Genomic DNA, 19,927 nt, shown 5'->3' with positions numbered 1-19,927 from the left:
TACAGAGCGGTTCTTAGTTTTTATTGTTTCATGATTTGGCATCTTTGAGCAGCTCTTTAACTTTTGTGAGGTTGTTTCTTGTGCTGTGGTAGCACTGTTTTTACCTGATTCCAACATTGTTTCTTGATTAGATGGTGGTAATCTTGGTATTTAGGGGATGAGTTTGGGTTAGATTGGGAAAGCTAACATTAGATGTGAAAAATTATACTCAATAGTGCAATGAAGCCATTTTACGCAGTTTGGATGGAACTTCATGGGTTTGATATTTCCTTCTATTTAACATTTGTATTGTAGTGTATTTTTATTGTGAGGGCGAGGAGTTGTAGCTTTGCAGCTGCTGTGCTGAAAGTGTCCTTGTGTCTTCAGAGAAGACACAGTGTTCAGGTTCTGTATCTTTGCGTCCTTGTAGAGAATATTTCCTGCATGCAGCTTCGTTTTTAAATGATTTCTGATAGCTTTGTCCTCTAGAACACCTCACACTTATCAGACTTTACCTTTGCAAAACATTCAGAGGATTAATCTGCCTTTAGACACACATTTAATGTAAGAAATCTATTGAAGTGGCTTCTTAATTGAAGCTAAAGTATAAGGTGGACATTTGAATGCTAACATGTAGTAGGATTTGAGACATTTTATTGAAATCCAACCAAAATAGGAAATCTATTTTTCCGTCTCATCTTGGGCTGCCAGTTTGGATAGAAACTCTTCCTGCCTCTGTAAGGTAGCATCTGAGCAGAACCAGGTCCATCTCTCATGTCCTGTCCTCACGGTGAACCTTGTATTTATCAGTGTGTTTTCCTCGTTGACGTCAGACCCTCACCCTGTCTCTCCCCATGTTTGCAGCGGTGCCATATCCTCCCGGTACACGCCTGTCAGTCAAAGACCTGTATGCGGACGGGAAGCCCAGCCTGGAGCTGCTGAAGGCCCATCTGGTGAAGGAGGGTCGGCTGGAGGAGGAGGCGGCCCTGCGGATCATCAACGAGGGAGCCGGCATCCTGCGCAAGGAGAAATGCATGCTGGAAGTTGAAGCTCCCATCACAGGTGAACCATCCCACTTTTTATTGTCATGTCCTGTAATTATTAGCTGCTCCACTGTCCTTCATTGTTGATCTTCTTGTTGTTTCTTTTATATCAAAGGTAGGGCTGCTACTATTGATTATTTATCTAATCCGTTAATCTGTCGATTTAAATTTTTTAGATTAATAATCGTTTAGGAAAAGTTGCTTTATAGAATATTTTTTTACACAACTTGAACCAGGTGAAGCTACAACTAAAGCCCTTTTTCCACTGGCTCGATTTGACTAGCCTGGAACAGTTCCGCACGGCTCTGCACGTTGTGTGTTGCATTTCCATAGACCCGCTTTTGCTCCGCTGAAGGGAACACCTCCTGGAGGCGCGACTTTAAAGCATCATGTGTCGTGCTCCATAACCGCAAATGAAACACCCAACCGCCAATGTAAAGAAGAAAAGACCAAAACGCGTTACAGAAGCAAGAAGTAACACGTCTATTGCCTGGAGATTAAATCTGCTGACTGCATTGACAATCAGATTTAAAGAGTAGGATTTGACATCCGTTTTGTTATTATTATTATTATTATCATTGTTATTATTATTAAAGATTTCACTTTCCCTTTTAAGAGACTTGGAAAGATTTGAATTAGGTCCCATTTTAGAAAAGCTTGCACCTCGTCGTTGCTCCAAGGGGTGACTTTTCCGGATAACTGTCCGGACTCATCATATGTTTCTCTCACTCGCTTGAATGCACGTTTGAAAATGCCGCTTGTTTTTTGTTTTTTTTTACGCTGGTCGACTCTTACGGTTGTCCGCACTCACGGCCAATCAGTGAACAGCCGTTTGTTCACGTCACGTACAGTACCGACTCAGCTTCGCTTAGCCCTGCTAGGAAGGAGGTACCAAAAAAGTAGGTACCGGTACTGAAATAACAGCAATGGAAATGCTCGCCTTGCGAGCCGAGTCGCGCCAAATCGAGCCTGTGGAAAAGGGGCATAAGCCACTTGAAGTGTTCTGGACAAAGCATGTTTACAAAGATTTTCCATCTTAAATGCAAAATGGATACATTTGTCATACAAATTTGGCCTAATAATTGCTCTAAGGGGGTTGTTCTTTTAGCATATGGCACGTTTTAGACTCTTTTACTCCAGTTAACGGTTATTCGATTGCTAAATTAGTTTACGATTATTTCAATAATCGATTAATTACAATTAATCAGATTAATTGTTTCAGCCATACAAAAAAACTTATCTGTTGATGAAGAAATATTGTTTTGGTGAATCCAACCAAATTAACAAGAGTTTAAGCAGTAGAGTCAGCTAAAGGTTGGAAGCTTCGCTCTACCATCATAACAGTACAACAAACATCTTTGGACCAATTGAACAGCTGTGTTCAACATAAAAGCTGCAAATCTTCATCATTTTTATTTCCATACAAACAATTTGTTCTTAGTGAGGCAAAACTAAATTGTAGGCTGGTCATGTTGGCCTCATAGTATGATTGTCCAGTCGTCCTGGGCTGGAATACCTGTCCATAGGTAGCAGAAGCTGCTCAACTCCATCCAGCTAAGATGTAAAGCAGTTCTGTTTCTTTCCCAGGAAGGTTAAATCTCCAAGCATTATCCATTTGGACAGCTAGAGGGATAGGGCCGGGTTGGTTTGAGTAGTGTTTTTACCTTTTAATAAATGAGGCAATTATGTCAAAAGTGACCATGCCACCCAACCTGTTGGAGCTCAATCTAGAAACACAAGCATCATGCAGTTTGAGTCATTTAGGCACCAAATTACATCCATACGAACCATTTCCTTCCATCTGCCTAACTAATACATTTACTGTTTCTTGCAGTAAATGTATTCACTGAGCCTTCTATTACAGTGCATGTTAAACTTCATCTCTGTACTGTAACTGAAGCTATGTCTGGAGCCGTTTATTAAAAGAAGCATCTAAGCAGTTGTTTTTTGATGGCAATAATAAAGCCTTCCATGTAACTCTACACCTTTCCTTCAGCCGATGCACACTGATCTCTGATATGCAAATGATCCCGCCTTGCATGGCTGCAGCTTTGACTCTACTCAGACACACTCCACTTTGTTTCTATCACACACAGTCCAACTCAGGACACTCAGAAACCATGAGGTTTTGCCCTAAGTGTAACAAAAACATGAAATATTCCTATTTAATGCAATGTTCATGTCTCCTGTTCTACATTTGACAAGGGAATACTGATCTGATTTTCACAGGACCCCACCTAGATTTATTCTTAATGCACAGAAATAGTTCTCCTAGATTACATTCAGCTAAATTTTCTGTCTTGAGAACTGATGTTTCTAAATGTTTGGAGAACCTGAACCCAGCTTTGTTTGTGTCCAGTGTGTGGGGACGTCCACGGCCAGTTCTTTGACCTGATGAAGCTTTTTGAGGTGGGCGGCTCACCCAGCAACACCCGCTACCTGTTCCTCGGAGACTATGTGGACCGAGGCTACTTCAGTATCGAGGTAGGAAACACTCTCGTTTTCCAGGGATCAACTTCTTGCTTTCTGCTAGAGATGCATCGTTGGTGACCCAAATTGACCAGCCCAAATTGGACAGTCCAAGGATTAAAAAAGCCAATCTTTTTCCAGTCGATAATGAAACGTATGAAAGTTCTATCTGGAGAAAACACTCTATAGTGTGGAAGTTGTTACTGCGAGGAGTCAACTCATAGTTGGCCGTTTTTTGTACCAATGAGGTGTTTTTAAAAAGGGAAGTTTTTAAGAAAGCCCTAAAGCAGTAAGCAGCTTTTTAAAGGGCAACTCATACTGAGCCTGGTTCTGCTGGAGGTTTCTTCCTGTTGAAAGGGAGTTTTTCCTCTCCACTGTCACTACATGCATGCTCAGTATGAGGGATTGCTGCAAAGTCAACGCCAGTGACTGTCCACTGTCTCTACATGCTCATCCAGGAGGAGTGAATGCTGCAAGTCACTGACTGGATGTAATCTGCTGGGTTTCCTTAGATAGAAAAACATTTTATCTAATTTGAATAAATAACTGAATCTGACTGCACTGTTTGATAGTTAGGATTGATTTGAATGTATGTACCTGACTGTTGTGAAGTTCCTTGAGACAACATATGTTGTGAATTGGCGCTATATAAATAAACTGAATTTAATTGAACTATGTTTTCTACCAAGGTGTGTCAGTCTTTCCTTCAGGCTACAGCGGAGGGTGAGAATTAGATTTAGCTTCTCGGCTATTTCATGCCTTTTGTGGGTCTGGGTGTTTAATTTCTGACTTTTTGCTACAAAAAGATGCCAGCCGAGACAGGATGTCAGTTTTTCCCTGGCTCGACAACAGTTTGTTAAATAGGAGAATGAGCAAACTGACCCAGTGTCAGTGCCAGGTAGATAACAGTAAGGCCTAACATATTACAGTTACCTTGTTCTGTTTTCTGAGATTGGGCTTTAATCCTCTGCCTGTTATTGAACGTGATGGATTGGAAATATTGGCAACCATTTGGAAATCTGAGGAAAGGGAACAGACAGTTTTCTGGTTTACAGTTACTAATACCAACCAGACTAATATAAGATGCTAAAAACAACCACTTTGTCTTTCTTTTCACAGAGTAAAACCTTGTTTATGGCAACTCCTGCTTTAATGAAAGACTGCTCACAGCAGGGAGGTTGTTTCATTCTAGATCTTACAGAATTGAATTGACTGAAATTTTCATCAACTCGTTAAGGCTTTTAAAAAACCATTAAAAGGAAATACCGTATTTTCCGCACTATAAGGCGCACCGGATTATAAGGCGCACCTTCAATGAATGGCCTATTTTAGAACTTTTTTCATATATAGGGCGCACCGGATTATAAGGCGCATAGAATAGAAGCTACTGCAGTCAAACGTTTGACTGGGGTTGCGTTATGCATCCACTAGATGGAGCTGTGCTAAAGAGAATGTCAACAAAAGTCAGATAAGTCTGTCAGTCAAACTTTATTAATACACTACAAACCAGCGTTCTGATAACTCCATTCACTCTCATGGTAAGGTCTCCTCTACATAGAATTCTATTGAATAGAGCCAACCGCACGTTAGGAATGCATTGGAGTCTATGAAGTTGAAGTTGAAATCAAACGTTAGTTAAAACGTGAAAGGGAACTTTTCCCTGATTCAGTAAACACGTAAAAGAAACAGTTTGATGCACTAAATCAAACGTTAGTACTGTTACCTTTCCTGTTTCTGTCCCCTGACCGTAGTCTGATGACACAGGGGAGACGCTTTCTCCAGGGCCGAAGTTACTAGTTTCCTCGGGGTTAACTCCCTCACTCATACGTTGCTGAGTTGAGCATGAAGAAACAGCATCAAAACACTGAGTTGTTGACGAGATTCGGGGTTCTTTTTAATGACTTTGCAGCACGTAAAAACACAGGGCTTACAGACTCATACACCTCTGCTCCGGTCGCCTTCTCTACCCACCCCACACACACAATAATACCGACGTCACTCCTTCACTCTTGATTCTCAGCTACGGCAGCACACAGCGCCACCTCTGTCCGGAGGAGTAATGTCAACATCTTCCATACACACACACGAAACATACACCCCACACACTGAGCTTCTAATCACATATAGTTCAGGCAATTCCTGCAACAGTACATTCAAACGTTATACACACACAAGTGGTGTTGGACTAGGAGTAAGCACAGTACAGGTGTTTACCGCTATTACTTCGGCGACGCCCTGACTACGGTAGCCGTAATGCTGCAAGCGGTGCGGCTTTGTAGTTTACCAGTCGTACTGAAACATTTTGACAGAGCGCCGTGTACAACCAGTATGGATCAACCAATTAACCAATTGATCCATATATAAGGCGCTCCGGATTACAAAGCGCACTGTCATTTTTTGAAAAAATTAAAGGTTTTTAAGTGCGCCTTATAGTGCGGAAAATACGGTAATCAACTGATCAGTGCGTCTTTGCTTTCCTGTGGTCATTTCATTTCACCATCTTTCTTTGGTCATTTTACAGTCAAGGCTTACACAGTGTGCCTCAGACATGAATTGTTTTCCATCTTTTGAAGTGTTACACATGCATTTTGCCGACTTGAGGATGTAACGTGTTTATTTAGAGCTGCAGAACCTCAGCAGCTTCAGGTAGTGTAGAAAATAAAAGACCCTCTGTTGGTCTCCTCATACTCCTGACTGCCAAATTCAATGCCCCACCAACATACAGACACCCATGGTTTAACACAGGTCTGCCCACGTCTCGCTCACTATCTCCACACACGAACTGTCTTCAAGTATTCTGAACTGAGAAGCAGACTGTGTGTTTTCTGACTGGAAGTGTTTTTAGCATCTAGCTTTCAGGAGTCTTGAACTCATTCTGGTGTTGCTGAAACAGTTGGTGCTTCTCTGAACAACTTTAATGGAGACATCAGTTGTCTTTAGACTGACATGTTATCCAGACCACTTGGTCAGTCAACTGCACTATATTCTGCTCATGAATTAAATATCATGTTAAAACCTAAGTTATGTTTGGTTCATCAAATTCATTGAACTGATTACGTCAGATCACATTAATTGAATCATGAACTTCTTGTTCCAGACGGTCTCCCTGCATGCTTACCTACAATAATTTGCTACAGCAGTAAGCAAGGTTTTAATAGTTTTGCAATTTTCATTAGTTTTTATTTTTATTTAGTTTTGACTTCACATTTTCAATTCTATTTTAGTTTTAATTTTTCATTTAGTTTTTATCATTTGTTTGCTATTTTAGTTTAGTTTGTATTTTTTGAAAAGGCTTAGTTTCAGTTATAGTTTTAGTCTTTTTTCTGAAATCAAATTCAGAGACAATTCCAGCTCAGAGATTAAACGAAATAAATGTCAGTCAGTCATTTTCTACCGCTTATTCCATAGTGGGTCGCGGGGGAGCTGGTGCCTGTCTCCAGCAGTCTACGGGCGAGAGGCGGGGCACACCCTGGACAGGTCGCCAGTCCATCGCAGGGCAACACACAAACAACCAAGCACACACTCATTCATACACCTAAGGGCAATTTAGATTGACCAATTAACCTAACAGGCATGTCTTTGGACTGTGGGAGGAAGCCGGAGTACCTGGTGAGAACCCACGCATGCACGGGGAGAACATGCAAACTCCATGCAGAAAGACCCCTGGCCGGGAATCGAACCCAGGACCTTCTTGCTGCAAGGCAACAGTTCTTCTAGATCAAGATATAATGAAAACATTGGTACAGCTACAGTTTCATTTACGGTATTTTCAAATATTTATTCATAAATAAACTATGAAAATCAAGTGTAACAGTAGGGAAGTCTATCTACACTGTTGTTAGCATTTCCTAAGAGTAATATAACAAATAACAGTAGTAATGTGTGTCTTCTTTACTCTCCTCCTTTTTCTAACACTCATCTGCTCTTTCCCTGCTCTTAGCTTTACTCTTCTTTCTATGAGTCTTTCTGTTTTCTTCCTCTCTCCTCTTCTATCTGACGTTCACTATTCTAAAAGAGACATAATATAATCACAATCCTCTCCAAAAACATTCGAGCGTATAACATACTGAAAAATTACAGTTTAACAAATAAATTTGGATTTTTGTTTCAGATACCCTTTAGTAGTTGGATATTTTTAGAAACTACAATTATCCTTTAAATATTAACTTTTCTTTAAGCATTATAACTATTTACCTCATTTGCTGAAATACCAAAATTGTCATATTTAATAAAAATAAAACTATTTTTACTTGGAGCTACAGGCTCATACAACAGAAGAAATGCACATTAAATCAGGTGATTCTCTCTCCCTCCTCATCATTCTCGGTTCATACAGTTCTTGCCTCATTCACTTTCCCTGTTTCTGACTCCTTGTGGAAATCACCCCTCAGCCTGAGTGCATAAATCACTATAAAAAATTAGCAAAACAACTAATAACTACATGAGGAAATATAAACTAAAGGTCACCGATCAATTCTAAAACATCTTACTTTGGACGAATCCTTGTTGACACTGTAGCTCCATAATCCCAGATCAAGTCATAAAGTAATCCCAATTTTGGACTCTGGCACCAAGTATTGCTGACATGATGCTAGGTTTGGACAGACCGCTCAGATGACTTGACTGACGTACCTGCCATCTGCTGGCATAATGCGGCACAGCAAAAAAAAAAACAACAACCCGAGACTTCATACTTAAGCATGAGACACACAAACGAAAACTAAGCACATTAGCTCTATAAATTCAGTTAATTTTAGTTTTTTGAACACTCATTACAGTTTCAGTTAGTTTTTGTTTTTTTGCAAAGTCGCGTTTTTATTTTTATTTCAGTTAACGAAAATGTTTTTTTACTTCTAGTTTTCGTTAACGATAATAACCTTGGCAGTAAGTTGTTTTTTTCCGGGGTCAATGAATGACAGATTGTACATCAGTACTTCACACCTTACAGAAATGTAGGTTTTACCACAAGTACCACTGTGGTGAATTACAGCTATACTGGGCTCGCCACAATGTGCTTTGAATGACTGGCTAGAGTACCAGTCTGTTAGGTCTCCAAGGTCCTTGAAAATATTTCTCCTGACTCCTGACTCTCCTGACACTGTACAAATCTTTATCTTATAAACCCACATCTGAGCTTGAGACTTCACCATCTGTGGAATACCACCCCTGGAAGATAACTCCTCATAAATCTACAGCACAAATGTATATCTTAGCAAAACCTATGCTGTTATGGAAAATGTTGCATCTCTAAGTGACATGGATGCCCTGATTGCCACTAGACTGAAGCATAACCAAAGCAAATGAAAAGAGTAAAAAGGAGATGCAGCTCTTATTGCTGATTGGTCCGATAACCTTTGAATGTTATAGGTAGAGAAAATGTTGCAGTTCAAAACTACAGAGCTTTGTTCAGATGATAAGCAGAAATTGTCTTCTATCTAACAGCCATCTTGTGTCTGTTAGACCGCTTGTCCTCAGGGCCTCTGGGATTTGACTATGAACAAAATTCAAATTAAACGGGGGGTTTGATGTTGCAGAGAGTCAATGGAGGAATGAGTGGCAGCTGAAAGAAGAGGGAGTCTATATGGCAGTTCAGTGGGACGTGTCGGTGTCTCAGCAGCTGTTTCCTCTCATGCATATTAGCATTTTCTCCTGCAGCCGTCTCATTGTGAGCAGGCTGCCAGTCCGACTTTCCACTGCCTCACTTTGTTCCAGCGCTGATCAGTCGTGAACTGTTTCTAATCATTGGGGAGACGTGACGTTCATCTCTAACCCATGGGAGGTTTTAGCACGGCCTGGTTGCAGATCTTAGCTCGTACTGATCAATGATCACGTCAACTAAATCCCTGCACCGTTTAATGATAATTCTGTCCCTCATGGTCCTGTGTATTATCCTGGAAACGGTTACAGAAGGTTATTAGTGCTGCAGGTAGTCCTGTTCCTGCCTTCCTGTGCTGATTGCTCTGGTCAAACTGCATAAACGTCTTCAACTTATTTCTAGTCTGACTGTAACAAAAAAAAAAAAAACCTTTTTATAAACTCTGCAGCCATCATAAATCGGTTGGTCAAAAAGCAGCTGATTTAGGTTTTTCTGTTTTCTTGGATGGATGAAAATTTTGAATTCATAGAAAACCTTTTTAATGTCAATTTTGTACAATAAAATACTTTTACACATTCTTTCAAACAGCAGCAGATCATAGAGCTGCTTCTTTGTGTGTATGTGTAACATCTTCCAGGCTGTGGATGTTTGGGAGGTTTTTGTAAAAATCAAACTTGACTGAGAAAGAATTACATCACCTGATCGTTTTTATTAGCAGACTATTTGAATCTAGATTTCCACTCTTGTAACCAGACGTGCATCATATTACCTCTCTCTGCAGGGTTCATGTAAAATGAGCTGCAGTTGTGATTAACATTGCTAAATGTAGCTGCAGTGACTGTGTTTCCCATGCAGTAGATGCTAGAGATGCAGTGATCTCCTGCTGTTGAGTGTTGATCTGCCAAGTAATCCTGTTGATCTCCCATTCATCTCAGTCAGGTGTGCGCAGCAGGGAAACACCTCAAACAAACAGGACAGAGGGCCCCGAGGACCAGGGTGGAGAACCACTGCCCTATAGAACCTAGAACCTTCCTGGTTCTAGAACTTCCAAATCCAGCATGTTCATAACAGGCAGTGTAAGAAAGCTGAAAAAGATAAAACAGAGTAACCATGATGGACCATGACATTAAGTCTTCCTGTTATCTGCTTAAAGTCTCACACTCTCTGAATGAATGGCAGAAAACACTGATCCAGAAGCTTTTACACCTTTCTGCTTCCTCTCACCTCCTTGTGGAACACCTCTCTGATACAGATTACGGTTCTTCCTCCCGCAGTAACAGCTTCTACATCGAACAGTGAAAGTCATTAGATTCTGCTGACTGGTGGATTTCTCAGGTCATCTCTAATGAATGGGGCCTGCTTTTAGTAAAGATTTCCAACAGACTGCTAGAACCTCCACACCCAGCATTTTTCATGGAACGTAAAAGTTGAAATTTACTCTACTGTAATTCATTTGTCCTTCCTTTTGCATGTTGAGGTCCGTTACGCTCCAGTAAGTTGACAGGTCTCACCTGTTGAAATAACAGCACACATGACTTCCTCTAGTTTCATCAGTAAATTGATTTTCTGATATTAAAGACAAACTTATTCAGGCTCAGCTTCCACATTGAAGATCTGTCGTTGCCAGCAGCTGATTAGTCATTCAGTGTTAACTGATCAGGAAACTAGGGGACCATATATTATCGGTCCAGTTGGCCGGTCACTGGTTGGTTGACTGACTAAAACTGCCTCACCACCCTTTATTTCCCTCAAATAACATGTGCTCCAACATGTTATTTAGAATCTGTTAATATTGTCAAAAATAAGGGAGGTGCTGAGGTTTGTTTTTATTTTTTTCTCAAACTGTATCCTGCTAAGGATAAAGTGTGAAATATGATTTTTTTTTTCCTCCTATTTACCTAATGTGGTACCTTTTGTCATCTACCTAAATGTGTGATTTCATTACTTTTCAAAGATTTTCAGATTTCTCAGAAGGATTACCAGCAAAAGCCAAATATTATTAGTATTTGAAAATTTGGACTAAAGCTGTTTCTACACCAATAACCAGATCCTTTTAGATTTCTTAGAAGGATTGTATTACAACTATTTCATACCAGTGACAGCCAAATATTATTAGTATTTAAAAGGTTTGGACTAAAACTGTTTTATACCAGTGACCCAGCTTATTTGAATGATGGGACCACAAGTATTATCATTTTTCTTCTAGTACAGGATGAATTCCTTACCTCAGAATCAGCTTTATTGCCAAGTTCGTACATACAACAAACTTCCCAAACAAACCCTCTGGGTTGTTTTTTTTTGTTTTTGTTTTTTTAATGCGTTATAAGATACAGTATATACATATATCTTGATGTCTTTAAATACATATATACAAATATGCACATATATAAAGGTGCATTTGCAACTTCCGTATGAGGTTGTTTGGTACTCTATTAAATGTTCATCAGAGAAACAGCCTGGGGGTCTTAGTCTCTGTGGCAGCTGGTTTTAGTAAGCAGTGCTCTGTAACGACGGCCTGAGGGTAAAACTCTAAACATTTTATATGCAGGGTGTGTTGGGGACTTAATGAGCTAATTACCTCTATTAGAAAGATTGAATTAGAACCAGCTCTTACCAGTAAACTCCCAAGGATTATTAGTGTCATTTGATTTGTTTTTCTGTTTGATTTTCTGTATCATTGTAATGTTTTTCCTCCTGTACAGCGCTTTGAGTGCCTTGTTGCTGAAACTTGACATGACTAAGCCCAGCCTATATTCCACATGGTTCTGGACCATTTGCTTCCTTAGCTGTGTTGAGAACGAGCGAACAAGCAAATGTAGGCGGTCGCACTCAGCGTTCCCTCTACCATTTCAGGGAGTCTTGATGCCAGCTGAAGCAATGTGGACCTGAATGATTAGATGTTTCTTCATTGGGAAAACGTCCCCTCAGCTCTGTCCTGTTTTCTTATTAAGGCTGAAGTGAGACAGAGGCAGATATTTCCCTCAGGAGCTGCTGTAAAGAACCTGATGGCTTTGCTTTGACTCCTCGGATCCACGCTGCTAAACATCCTCTGTTGTGCTGTTAGACTAAGCTTCTCTTCCTGTGTGTATCTGCAGTGTGTGCTGTACCTGTGGGCGTTGAAGATCAACTACCCCAACACCCTGTTCCTCCTCAGAGGGAACCACGAGTGCCGACATCTCACAGAGTACTTCACCTTCAAGCAGGAGTGTAAGTTTGGCTGCCTGGCTTGTTTCACAGAGCAGCGAGGGAGGAGCGCCATGGGCTCAGAGTGTGTGTTTGTGTGTCTCTGTGTCCTTTAGGTAAGATAAAGTATTCTGAGCAAGTTTATGATGCCTGCATGGAGGCGTTTGACTGCCTGCCTCTGGCCGCGCTCCTCAACCAGCAGTTCCTCTGCGTGCATGGAGGTCTGAGCCCTGAAATTACCTGCCTGGACGACATACGAAAGGTGAGACCACGACGAGGTCTGCCGGAGCGCAGATGCTGCTGCTGTCTTGGCTGTACATGTCACAAATTCTATGCAGTCACATTATAGCCATAAATGTACACCAACCATTAGTATTGCGTATAATTAGCTGTGGTGTAAGTCTTAACTGGTTGTTCAGTTCATTTCACTTAGAATGGACATCTACAGCCTTAAAAAACAATATATTCAGTGATTGAGAACAAAAAACTATCTTGTCTGGACTTGCTTTGAAATGGGTAAACATAAAGTCCAAAGCGGAACCTGAGTAAAATCTTGTGGTTAAACAAATGTCTGCAGACCTCAGTAAACCAAAGACATCAGAGGAGAATTGTGGGACCTCCACTAGTCTGGTTTGTCCTCTTTGGATGCAATTTCCAGATCCCTGAAGGTGCCACTTTCATCTGTTCTAACAAGTACATGCAAGTATAATCTGCATGGAAACAATACTGTTCAGCATGGAGATGGGTTCTGTGTCAGAGAGAAAACTATTTAGGTGGGAAATGTGTGAAGCAACCATAGAACAAAAGCAAAAGACCTTGTGGAGATGCTTTATAGAGAGTCTCGTTATTCACAGTGGAACAAATCCTGTACGGACATGGGCTGAAATGCCACTCAGAGAAGAAGAAGAAGCCATTATAAAGCCAGATTCCAGTTTGCTAATACACATGGGACAAAGACCTTCATTTTTGGAGAAACCTAATATTGACTGTTGTTACATTCAGGGAAAAGTGGGACAGCCTGCAAAGCTAAGAACACATCCAAACTATGAAGGACGAGGGTGGCAGCATCATGTGGTGGGGGTGTTTAGCTGCTGGAGGGACTGGTGCTCTTAACAAAATGCACCATTCACGGTTCTGTGCAGAGGAACAGGCCAACGCCCTGGCAACCTATTGTGAGCAGCTTGTAGAAGAAAACCCAAATCATACAGTTTTCAGAGTTTTTGAGTATTAAAGAAAATTGAAACTTATTCTGCATGTAGCAAATAGAAATAACTGATGATTCTACAGGACCTGAAACAGGAAAGCTTGGTCTGACCTAATGCCAGACACAGGAATAGAGTGCAGGGAAAGGTACCTTCTTACTGGTCAACATAGTTCTGAAGGGGTTGGGTTTATTTGAACTATGACTCAATCACATTTAAATCACATTTAGTGGCTGCTTGACGAACGTTTTTCTGGTTCCTTCCTTGGCTCTAATTTGGCTTCAGTTCAAGCTGATATTTACTGCTCCAAACTTCCTCGCCTATAGAAGCTGCTTTTATTATTGTACAGAACCTCTTCGTCTGTAAAGTTTTGTCGGCGTCCTGTGTAACATAGTCCATCAGATAGGTAGACTGCGTGGAACTCCTCCATCAGTGTTGTTGTTTCATTAAATGCCTGCAGAGAGAGCAGACGTTTCCTCACCTGAAGTATAACGTCTTTAAGAATTGTTTGGTTTCTGTACAGCTGGACCGCTTCAAGGAACCTCCTGCCTTCGGGCCCATGTGTGACCTGCTCTGGTCAGACCCGGGGGAGGACTATGGCTCAGAAAAGACCCAGGAACACTTCTGCCACAACAGCGTGCGAGGCTGCTCCTATTTCTACAGGTACGGACCTCTGCAGCGGGTCCTGCTTCACTAAAAGCTCCGTTAATCTGAGCTGATTAAAGCTTTCACAAACAATGGCTTATCTCTAGATAAGTGACGGCTGGTTAAATCCCCCGTCACACAGATACTGGAAATAAATATTAGCATTCTCCTCTCTGTCCTAATATTTGCTTTGAATCTGCCACGTTGACACCAAGCATGGGTCATAAAGGACACAGAGCTGCTGCTGCCAGAAGCACCGGTGCTCAGCTGTCCTCGCGTCCTTTCTGTTGGCCCCGAGGCAGAGAGCACACAGGATTGGAGGACATCGAGGTAGCTTTCAGCTTCAAACCAGAGCCACTTCCAGGAAGGCAGAAACTGAACCATGTAAACTGCAGCAGTAGTAAGGAGGAGGAGGGATGACATGGAGTTCATGTGCCACAGATTGACGTCTGACTGTAATCTTTTAAAGTGGTTTTAATTAATACTGGTTCTCCTTTTGCACTTGTTTTTTATCCCCTTTTTTTATACCACTTAGATCTGACCTATGGGTTATTTGGTGACAAAAAGGCTCATTTTTAGACATTTACGTCCCAGCAGGCTGTAACCAAGCCTCACCAGAACAGTTCTACCAGGACTCGTACTACATCCCGTTGTGTAGAAACGCGGTAAAGAGCCTGCTTGGTTTCTGCAGCCTTGGAGCATCTTGGAAATATCTGATCCTTCCCGTGTTGTAGTCTGAGTTTCTGTACATCACCAGATCTCCTCATATAGAAACATTTTGGAACAGCAGCGCTTTATTTATTTATTTATTTATTTTTGGACGTTTTTTCCAGTCCCAGTTCTGATAACTGGGAGCAGTGTTGTAAACTGGGGTCACACAAGATTATAAACACCAGCTGGGGAAATTCAACCATGTTATATTGCTATAAATGGCTACACTGTGCTTGGTGGGTCCTCCAGCTATCAGTGATAGAAGTGGGTTAGCGTTTCAGAGTAGATCACATGGAAGCCCCCTCCGAAGGCCCCCTGAAAGCCTCGACCTTATTAAATCCCTAATTTTAGTGCTGCTACCATCCCTGGTAAACATCTGGTTAAAGCAGCCATCCTTACTGCAACCGGGTTGATGGGGGTGAAGGGGGACCAGGAGGGCCGTGCGTTGTAAGAGTTGTGTTGGATTATGCTTAGAACTCATCAGTCCTTCCCTGTGTCCCGATAATATCCCATGTTGGCTTGTTTTCGCAGTTACCCGGCAGTATGTGATTTCCTGATGAACAACAACCTGCTGTCTGTAATACGAGCACATGAGGCTCAGGATGCAGGGTGAGTCAGTTGATTTCTACCCTCTGTGTCCATATGCTGATATATCCAGCTTCAGACTCCTGCTGTGGTTCTATAAGACTGTCATAATGTCCCTCAGATGTCCACTCCTCTGTCTCTGTCTCCGACAGGTATCGAATGTACAGGAAAAGTCAGACGACAGGCTTCCCGTCTTTAATTACAATCTTCTCCGCTCCTAACTACCTAGATGTGTACAATAATAAAGGTAGGAGAGGTGCAGGATGGAAACCATGGATACAGGCTGGAGACATTGAGTCCCTAGCAACAGAACATGGAGATGTTGACGTGTTTCTGTTTTGTCCTCAGCTGCGGTCCTGAAATATGAGAACAATGTGATGAACATCCGGCAGTTTAACTGCTCTCCTCATCCCTACTGGCTGCCTAACTTCATGGATGTCTTCACCTGGTCCCTGCCCTTCGTCGGGGAGAAAGGTTAGTTGACCTCCGTGTTGACCTGTGTTCCTCACACAAACACCATCTTATTCAACCTAAATGAGATGGAAAAAAAAGAGTCGTTCACTGTTTGCTGCTTTTCTCTTGATATCTGGGAATTCTTGGTAGTACTTAAATGGTTTATTGAAGTTCATGAATATAGTTGCACCTAAAACTATTCAGCTGCTTCTGCAAATTAGGCTCATTTGCAAAACCAAATCTAAGGAGAATAATTTAAATCGTAAAACACAACTAACAAGATGTTTCTCTAAAGTCAGAACAAGACCGGCTTTAATAATTACTCCAGTCTCCAGATTCTTCTGCCCCATCATGACGAGCATCTTCAGAACTCAGTAGAGCATCATAGACCTCTACTCATTGGCAGAGGCCTCCAGTTTATTAATATTCTTGGGTTTGTTTGCTGAAACCACCGTTTTCAAAGTCCACCATAGATGTTTAACAGAGTTTAAGTCAGGAGACTGTGATGGCTACTCCAGGACTTCTTCTGAAACCAGACCTTGGTGGACTTTGAGTTAAGCCTTGGATCATTGTCCTATCTGAAGGTCCAGTGATTCTCAAGCTTCAGCTTGCTCACTGACAGCATGACATATTCTCCGGGGGTTCCCTGCTGTCAGGCTAACTCCAGTTTGGCCTCCAGATGCTGTAGTCAGGAGCCTCTTCAGAAATCCGGTGGCAGCTGATGATGGTTTCCTCTTTCAGCCACGTCCTCCTGATGTAGTCACTATATCTGTACGAACATTTAGGGGGCTTTTCTATATGTTAGGATCCTTTTCCTTGTTCGGTCAAAGTCTGTTCCCTGAACCTTTTGGGCTGTTCACCTACATCTCTTAACACATGCAATGAAACATTACCATCAACAGTCCAGCTATTTCAGATCTTCTATCCCAGGAAGACTTTTTGCAACTCCGAAAGGCCATATCTGGTGGCATCAAGTGTGCCTGAGACCACGCCTGATCTACTGATCTCCACCCTATCTGTGCAGCTCTGTTCAGGGCGTGATTTGTTTCTAACTGTTGTACTCATTAACAGTGGGGTTTTAGTGTTGAATTTAGAACAGAAATCCATGCCATGTTACCTTTCTGCAGCTATTTAAACTGTACTTGTGTGCTTTGGTCAATGTAAAGACTCAACAGTTTAGCATTGTGCCATTAAACCTGACTTACAGAGGGTTGATCAGCTGTAGGTCCAAGTGTAGATAGTCTATCTATCTATGCTCCATTTTAGCCACTTTATTCTTGACTAGAGTCTTACCTTTAGGTGTTAGAAGTACTGATCACATCTACAGTGTGTCTGTGCTGTTGTTGTTTTAACCTTACACAGTGCCACCTGCTGGTGGGTTGTGTTTTCATAGTGACGGAGATGCTGGTGAACGTGCTGAACATCTGCTCTGACGATGAGCTGATGTCTGAAGAGGATGACACGTGCGAGGGTAAGAGGAGCTGCCATTGTTCTTGTGTTTATCTCATTCTCTGAAGATGCTGAAGCCAGATGTGCAACTTAGTTGTGAAAGCTGTCGGTTTGTCTTGTCACGTCTTGGTGGCTGTGCAGGTGTCACTCCCAGGATCCTCCATATGTAAAGCTGCAGCTTACTGACTGCTCAGCTGTTTGGTTCACTCTGAGGATGAACGTGTGAGAAGCCTTCAGCATCCCATTACAATACACGCAATATGGCCAGTGATGTTTTTCAGGCTGTTGTGAAACGAGTTTAAAGCAAATAGTATACAAAGTTTTGCAAATGTTTTAACACCCCTGTTTTCACATTTTGCCACTTTGGTTTCTTTCTTTTCTTTTTTTTATTTCTTTTTACAAATCAGAAATCTGGAAAGTGTGGAGTGCATTTATATTCACCCCCCTGGGTCAGTACTTTGTTGAGCCACCCTTGCACTTGCAGCTGCAAATCTTTGGAGGTTATATCTAGAGACAAAATGTTTTCATCATCCATCTCTGTGATATCACTCAAGCCCACTTAGATCCATGAACATTCTTTTCCTAACAGCTTTTCTTCCAAGCTTGCTCTGTATTCAGCTCCATCCTTCAACTCTGACCACCTCTCCTACCCCATCTCCACACCATCATGCCACCACCACGTCAGTCAGATTGCCGTAGTTATACTACGACCATAATACATATAATATGCTCATATAACATCCAAATGCACACCAGATTTTTATTTGTGAAAGGTTTGTGCATCATTTTTCTTCCACTCATCATTCACTACAGCTGTTGTGCTGTAGATCATCCCAGTAGACTACACTGATAGTTGTAACATGAAGAAAAGGTTAAAGTTCAGGGAAATACATATTTCCTAAATCACTGTAAGTACTCGCTGCTTTCACTGTCGGCTAGCTTTGCCTTGTAGTGAAGGGAACCGATTCTTTTGGTTTGCTCCTGAACAGTTCTCAAGATTTTTATTGCTTGAATTCATTTATTACCCACAATAATCTAAATATACATGCAAAATGAATTATGAATTTGAAATGCAGCGAAACCAAAATGCCAGGAGACAGAGTCCAGTGTTTCATTAACAGCACCACCTCCAGTAGATAATCATATTAACATTAAATACCATTCTAAGAAGAAACATTGACTAGACCCATTAATTGTAACATCAGCCTCAGTCACGGTGCCTCAGCCACACCTATTGCCAGATAATCACTCAGTGTGTACAACTGCTGCCCCTCCACCCACTTGCTTTGCGCAGACAGAGACCACGAAACACATATTGACCAATCGTGTGATTTGGAGAAAAAGAAAAGAGAAGCAGGAAAAACATGTCTCCTAGTCAGGAGCTGGCTCCTGACGTTTCCTTCACAGAGCCGGCTCTAAGAGCTGTTTAGTTCGCGACCGATAGTTCACTAGAGTGGTCCGTTTCTGACAGAATCTCTTACATCATCTTCAGGTTGTTCATGCATGGGATAAACTAAGTGCTTTGATCTTTAACAGTGAAAGATTGCTACAGATTTGTTGGTTCCATTTTTTGACACCACAGTTGTTTGGTCAGGATGAAAACTGCTAATGTGAATCCCTTTTCTTTTTATATAACCTATTTACCAAGCATTCTCTCAGTGAGAACATCTCACCTCCTTCATCACATTGCAGGGTGTTCCTTAAAATATGTCATTATGTCAACTTTAATGCAGATTCTCTCATGTGTGCAATGCACCAATGTTTAAAGCCCGAATGTTCCACCGTCTGAAGGGGGAGTATGGGGGTGTCTCTGCAGCAGCTCTGTTTGTCACTGGTTAAAACAACCCCAGTGTGTGCTGGAGTACATGAAGGGACGTGTGTGTTTCTCTCTGACGTGCTGTGGCCTTGTGTTCTGCTCCCACCCCAGTCGGAGAAGGCCTCGGTTTGTAATGACTGGCCTGTTGCCAAGCTGACCCACAGAAGGCGCTTAATGCTGAATTTGATTAATCAAATTTAGCAAGTCCAGATGAGGAAGTGAAACCCTGAAGGAAGTAGGCTTTAAGCTGTTAAACGTTTCTCCTCTTACAGCTGCAGAACGACTCCCAGTCTGCTGCTGGCTTGCTGTGCTCAGACCACCTCTCCTTTAAATTTTATTTCCAGTTAACCAGACGTTGTTCGTAAAGATGCTTGGATCATTTGAACAGAAGAAAGAAATCTAATTGAAGGGATAGATGAGATTTGACAGCCACCTGCTAGCAGAGAGCATTTCCCAGCATGGTGACCAGGCCCGTCAGAACACCGTGGAGAACAGAAGAAACCAGCCAGGCTTTCCACCATCTAAAGTGGAAAAGAACCATCCATCAACCATTAGAACCATCTCATCTGCTCCAAAGGCCCTTCAGAACAAATGCATCTAACTTCAGTGAGGAGACATTCTTCATGACTTCCTGACTGGTGACCCATTGTTGTCTTGGTGCTTCGGTTGATCAGCTTGGTGGTGTCTGTTTCTCTACCTGCTTTATGAGAACTGACTACAGGTCCAAACTTTTAATGTTGGATCTCAGAGCCACTTGGTTATCATGTTTGCCTTGTGACACGGTGCTTCACTGAGT

General features: G+C 41.8%; 1 protein-coding gene across 3 annotated transcripts in view; it reads left to right on the top strand.

Annotated features, from left to right (window-relative positions):
- LOC124872173 (serine/threonine-protein phosphatase 2B catalytic subunit gamma isoform-like) overlaps positions 1 to 19,927 on the top strand; it is a 56,380-nt gene that overhangs the window by 23,914 nt on the left and 12,539 nt on the right. For all 3 annotated transcript variants that reach the window (XM_047371909.1, XM_047371908.1, XM_047371907.1), the window contains exons 2-10: positions 844 to 1,041; positions 3,382 to 3,506; positions 12,183 to 12,294; positions 12,387 to 12,532; positions 13,996 to 14,135; positions 15,360 to 15,437; positions 15,566 to 15,660; positions 15,762 to 15,887; positions 17,260 to 17,337. In XM_047371909.1, the coding sequence (XP_047227865.1) occupies positions 844 to 1,041; positions 3,382 to 3,506; positions 12,183 to 12,294; positions 12,387 to 12,532; positions 13,996 to 14,135; positions 15,360 to 15,437; positions 15,566 to 15,660; positions 15,762 to 15,887; positions 17,260 to 17,337 (1,098 nt within the window). The remainder of the gene's footprint in view (positions 1 to 843; positions 1,042 to 3,381; positions 3,507 to 12,182; positions 12,295 to 12,386; positions 12,533 to 13,995; positions 14,136 to 15,359; positions 15,438 to 15,565; positions 15,661 to 15,761; positions 15,888 to 17,259; positions 17,338 to 19,927) is intronic.

Source organism: Girardinichthys multiradiatus, chromosome 8, assembly GCF_021462225.1.
Source record: "Girardinichthys multiradiatus isolate DD_20200921_A chromosome 8, DD_fGirMul_XY1, whole genome shotgun sequence".
NCBI classification, from domain to species: domain Eukaryota; kingdom Metazoa; phylum Chordata; class Actinopteri; order Cyprinodontiformes; family Goodeidae; genus Girardinichthys; species Girardinichthys multiradiatus.
The sequence above is the reverse complement of the archived record's forward strand: the minus strand, read 5'-3'. Positions and strand labels throughout refer to the sequence as shown.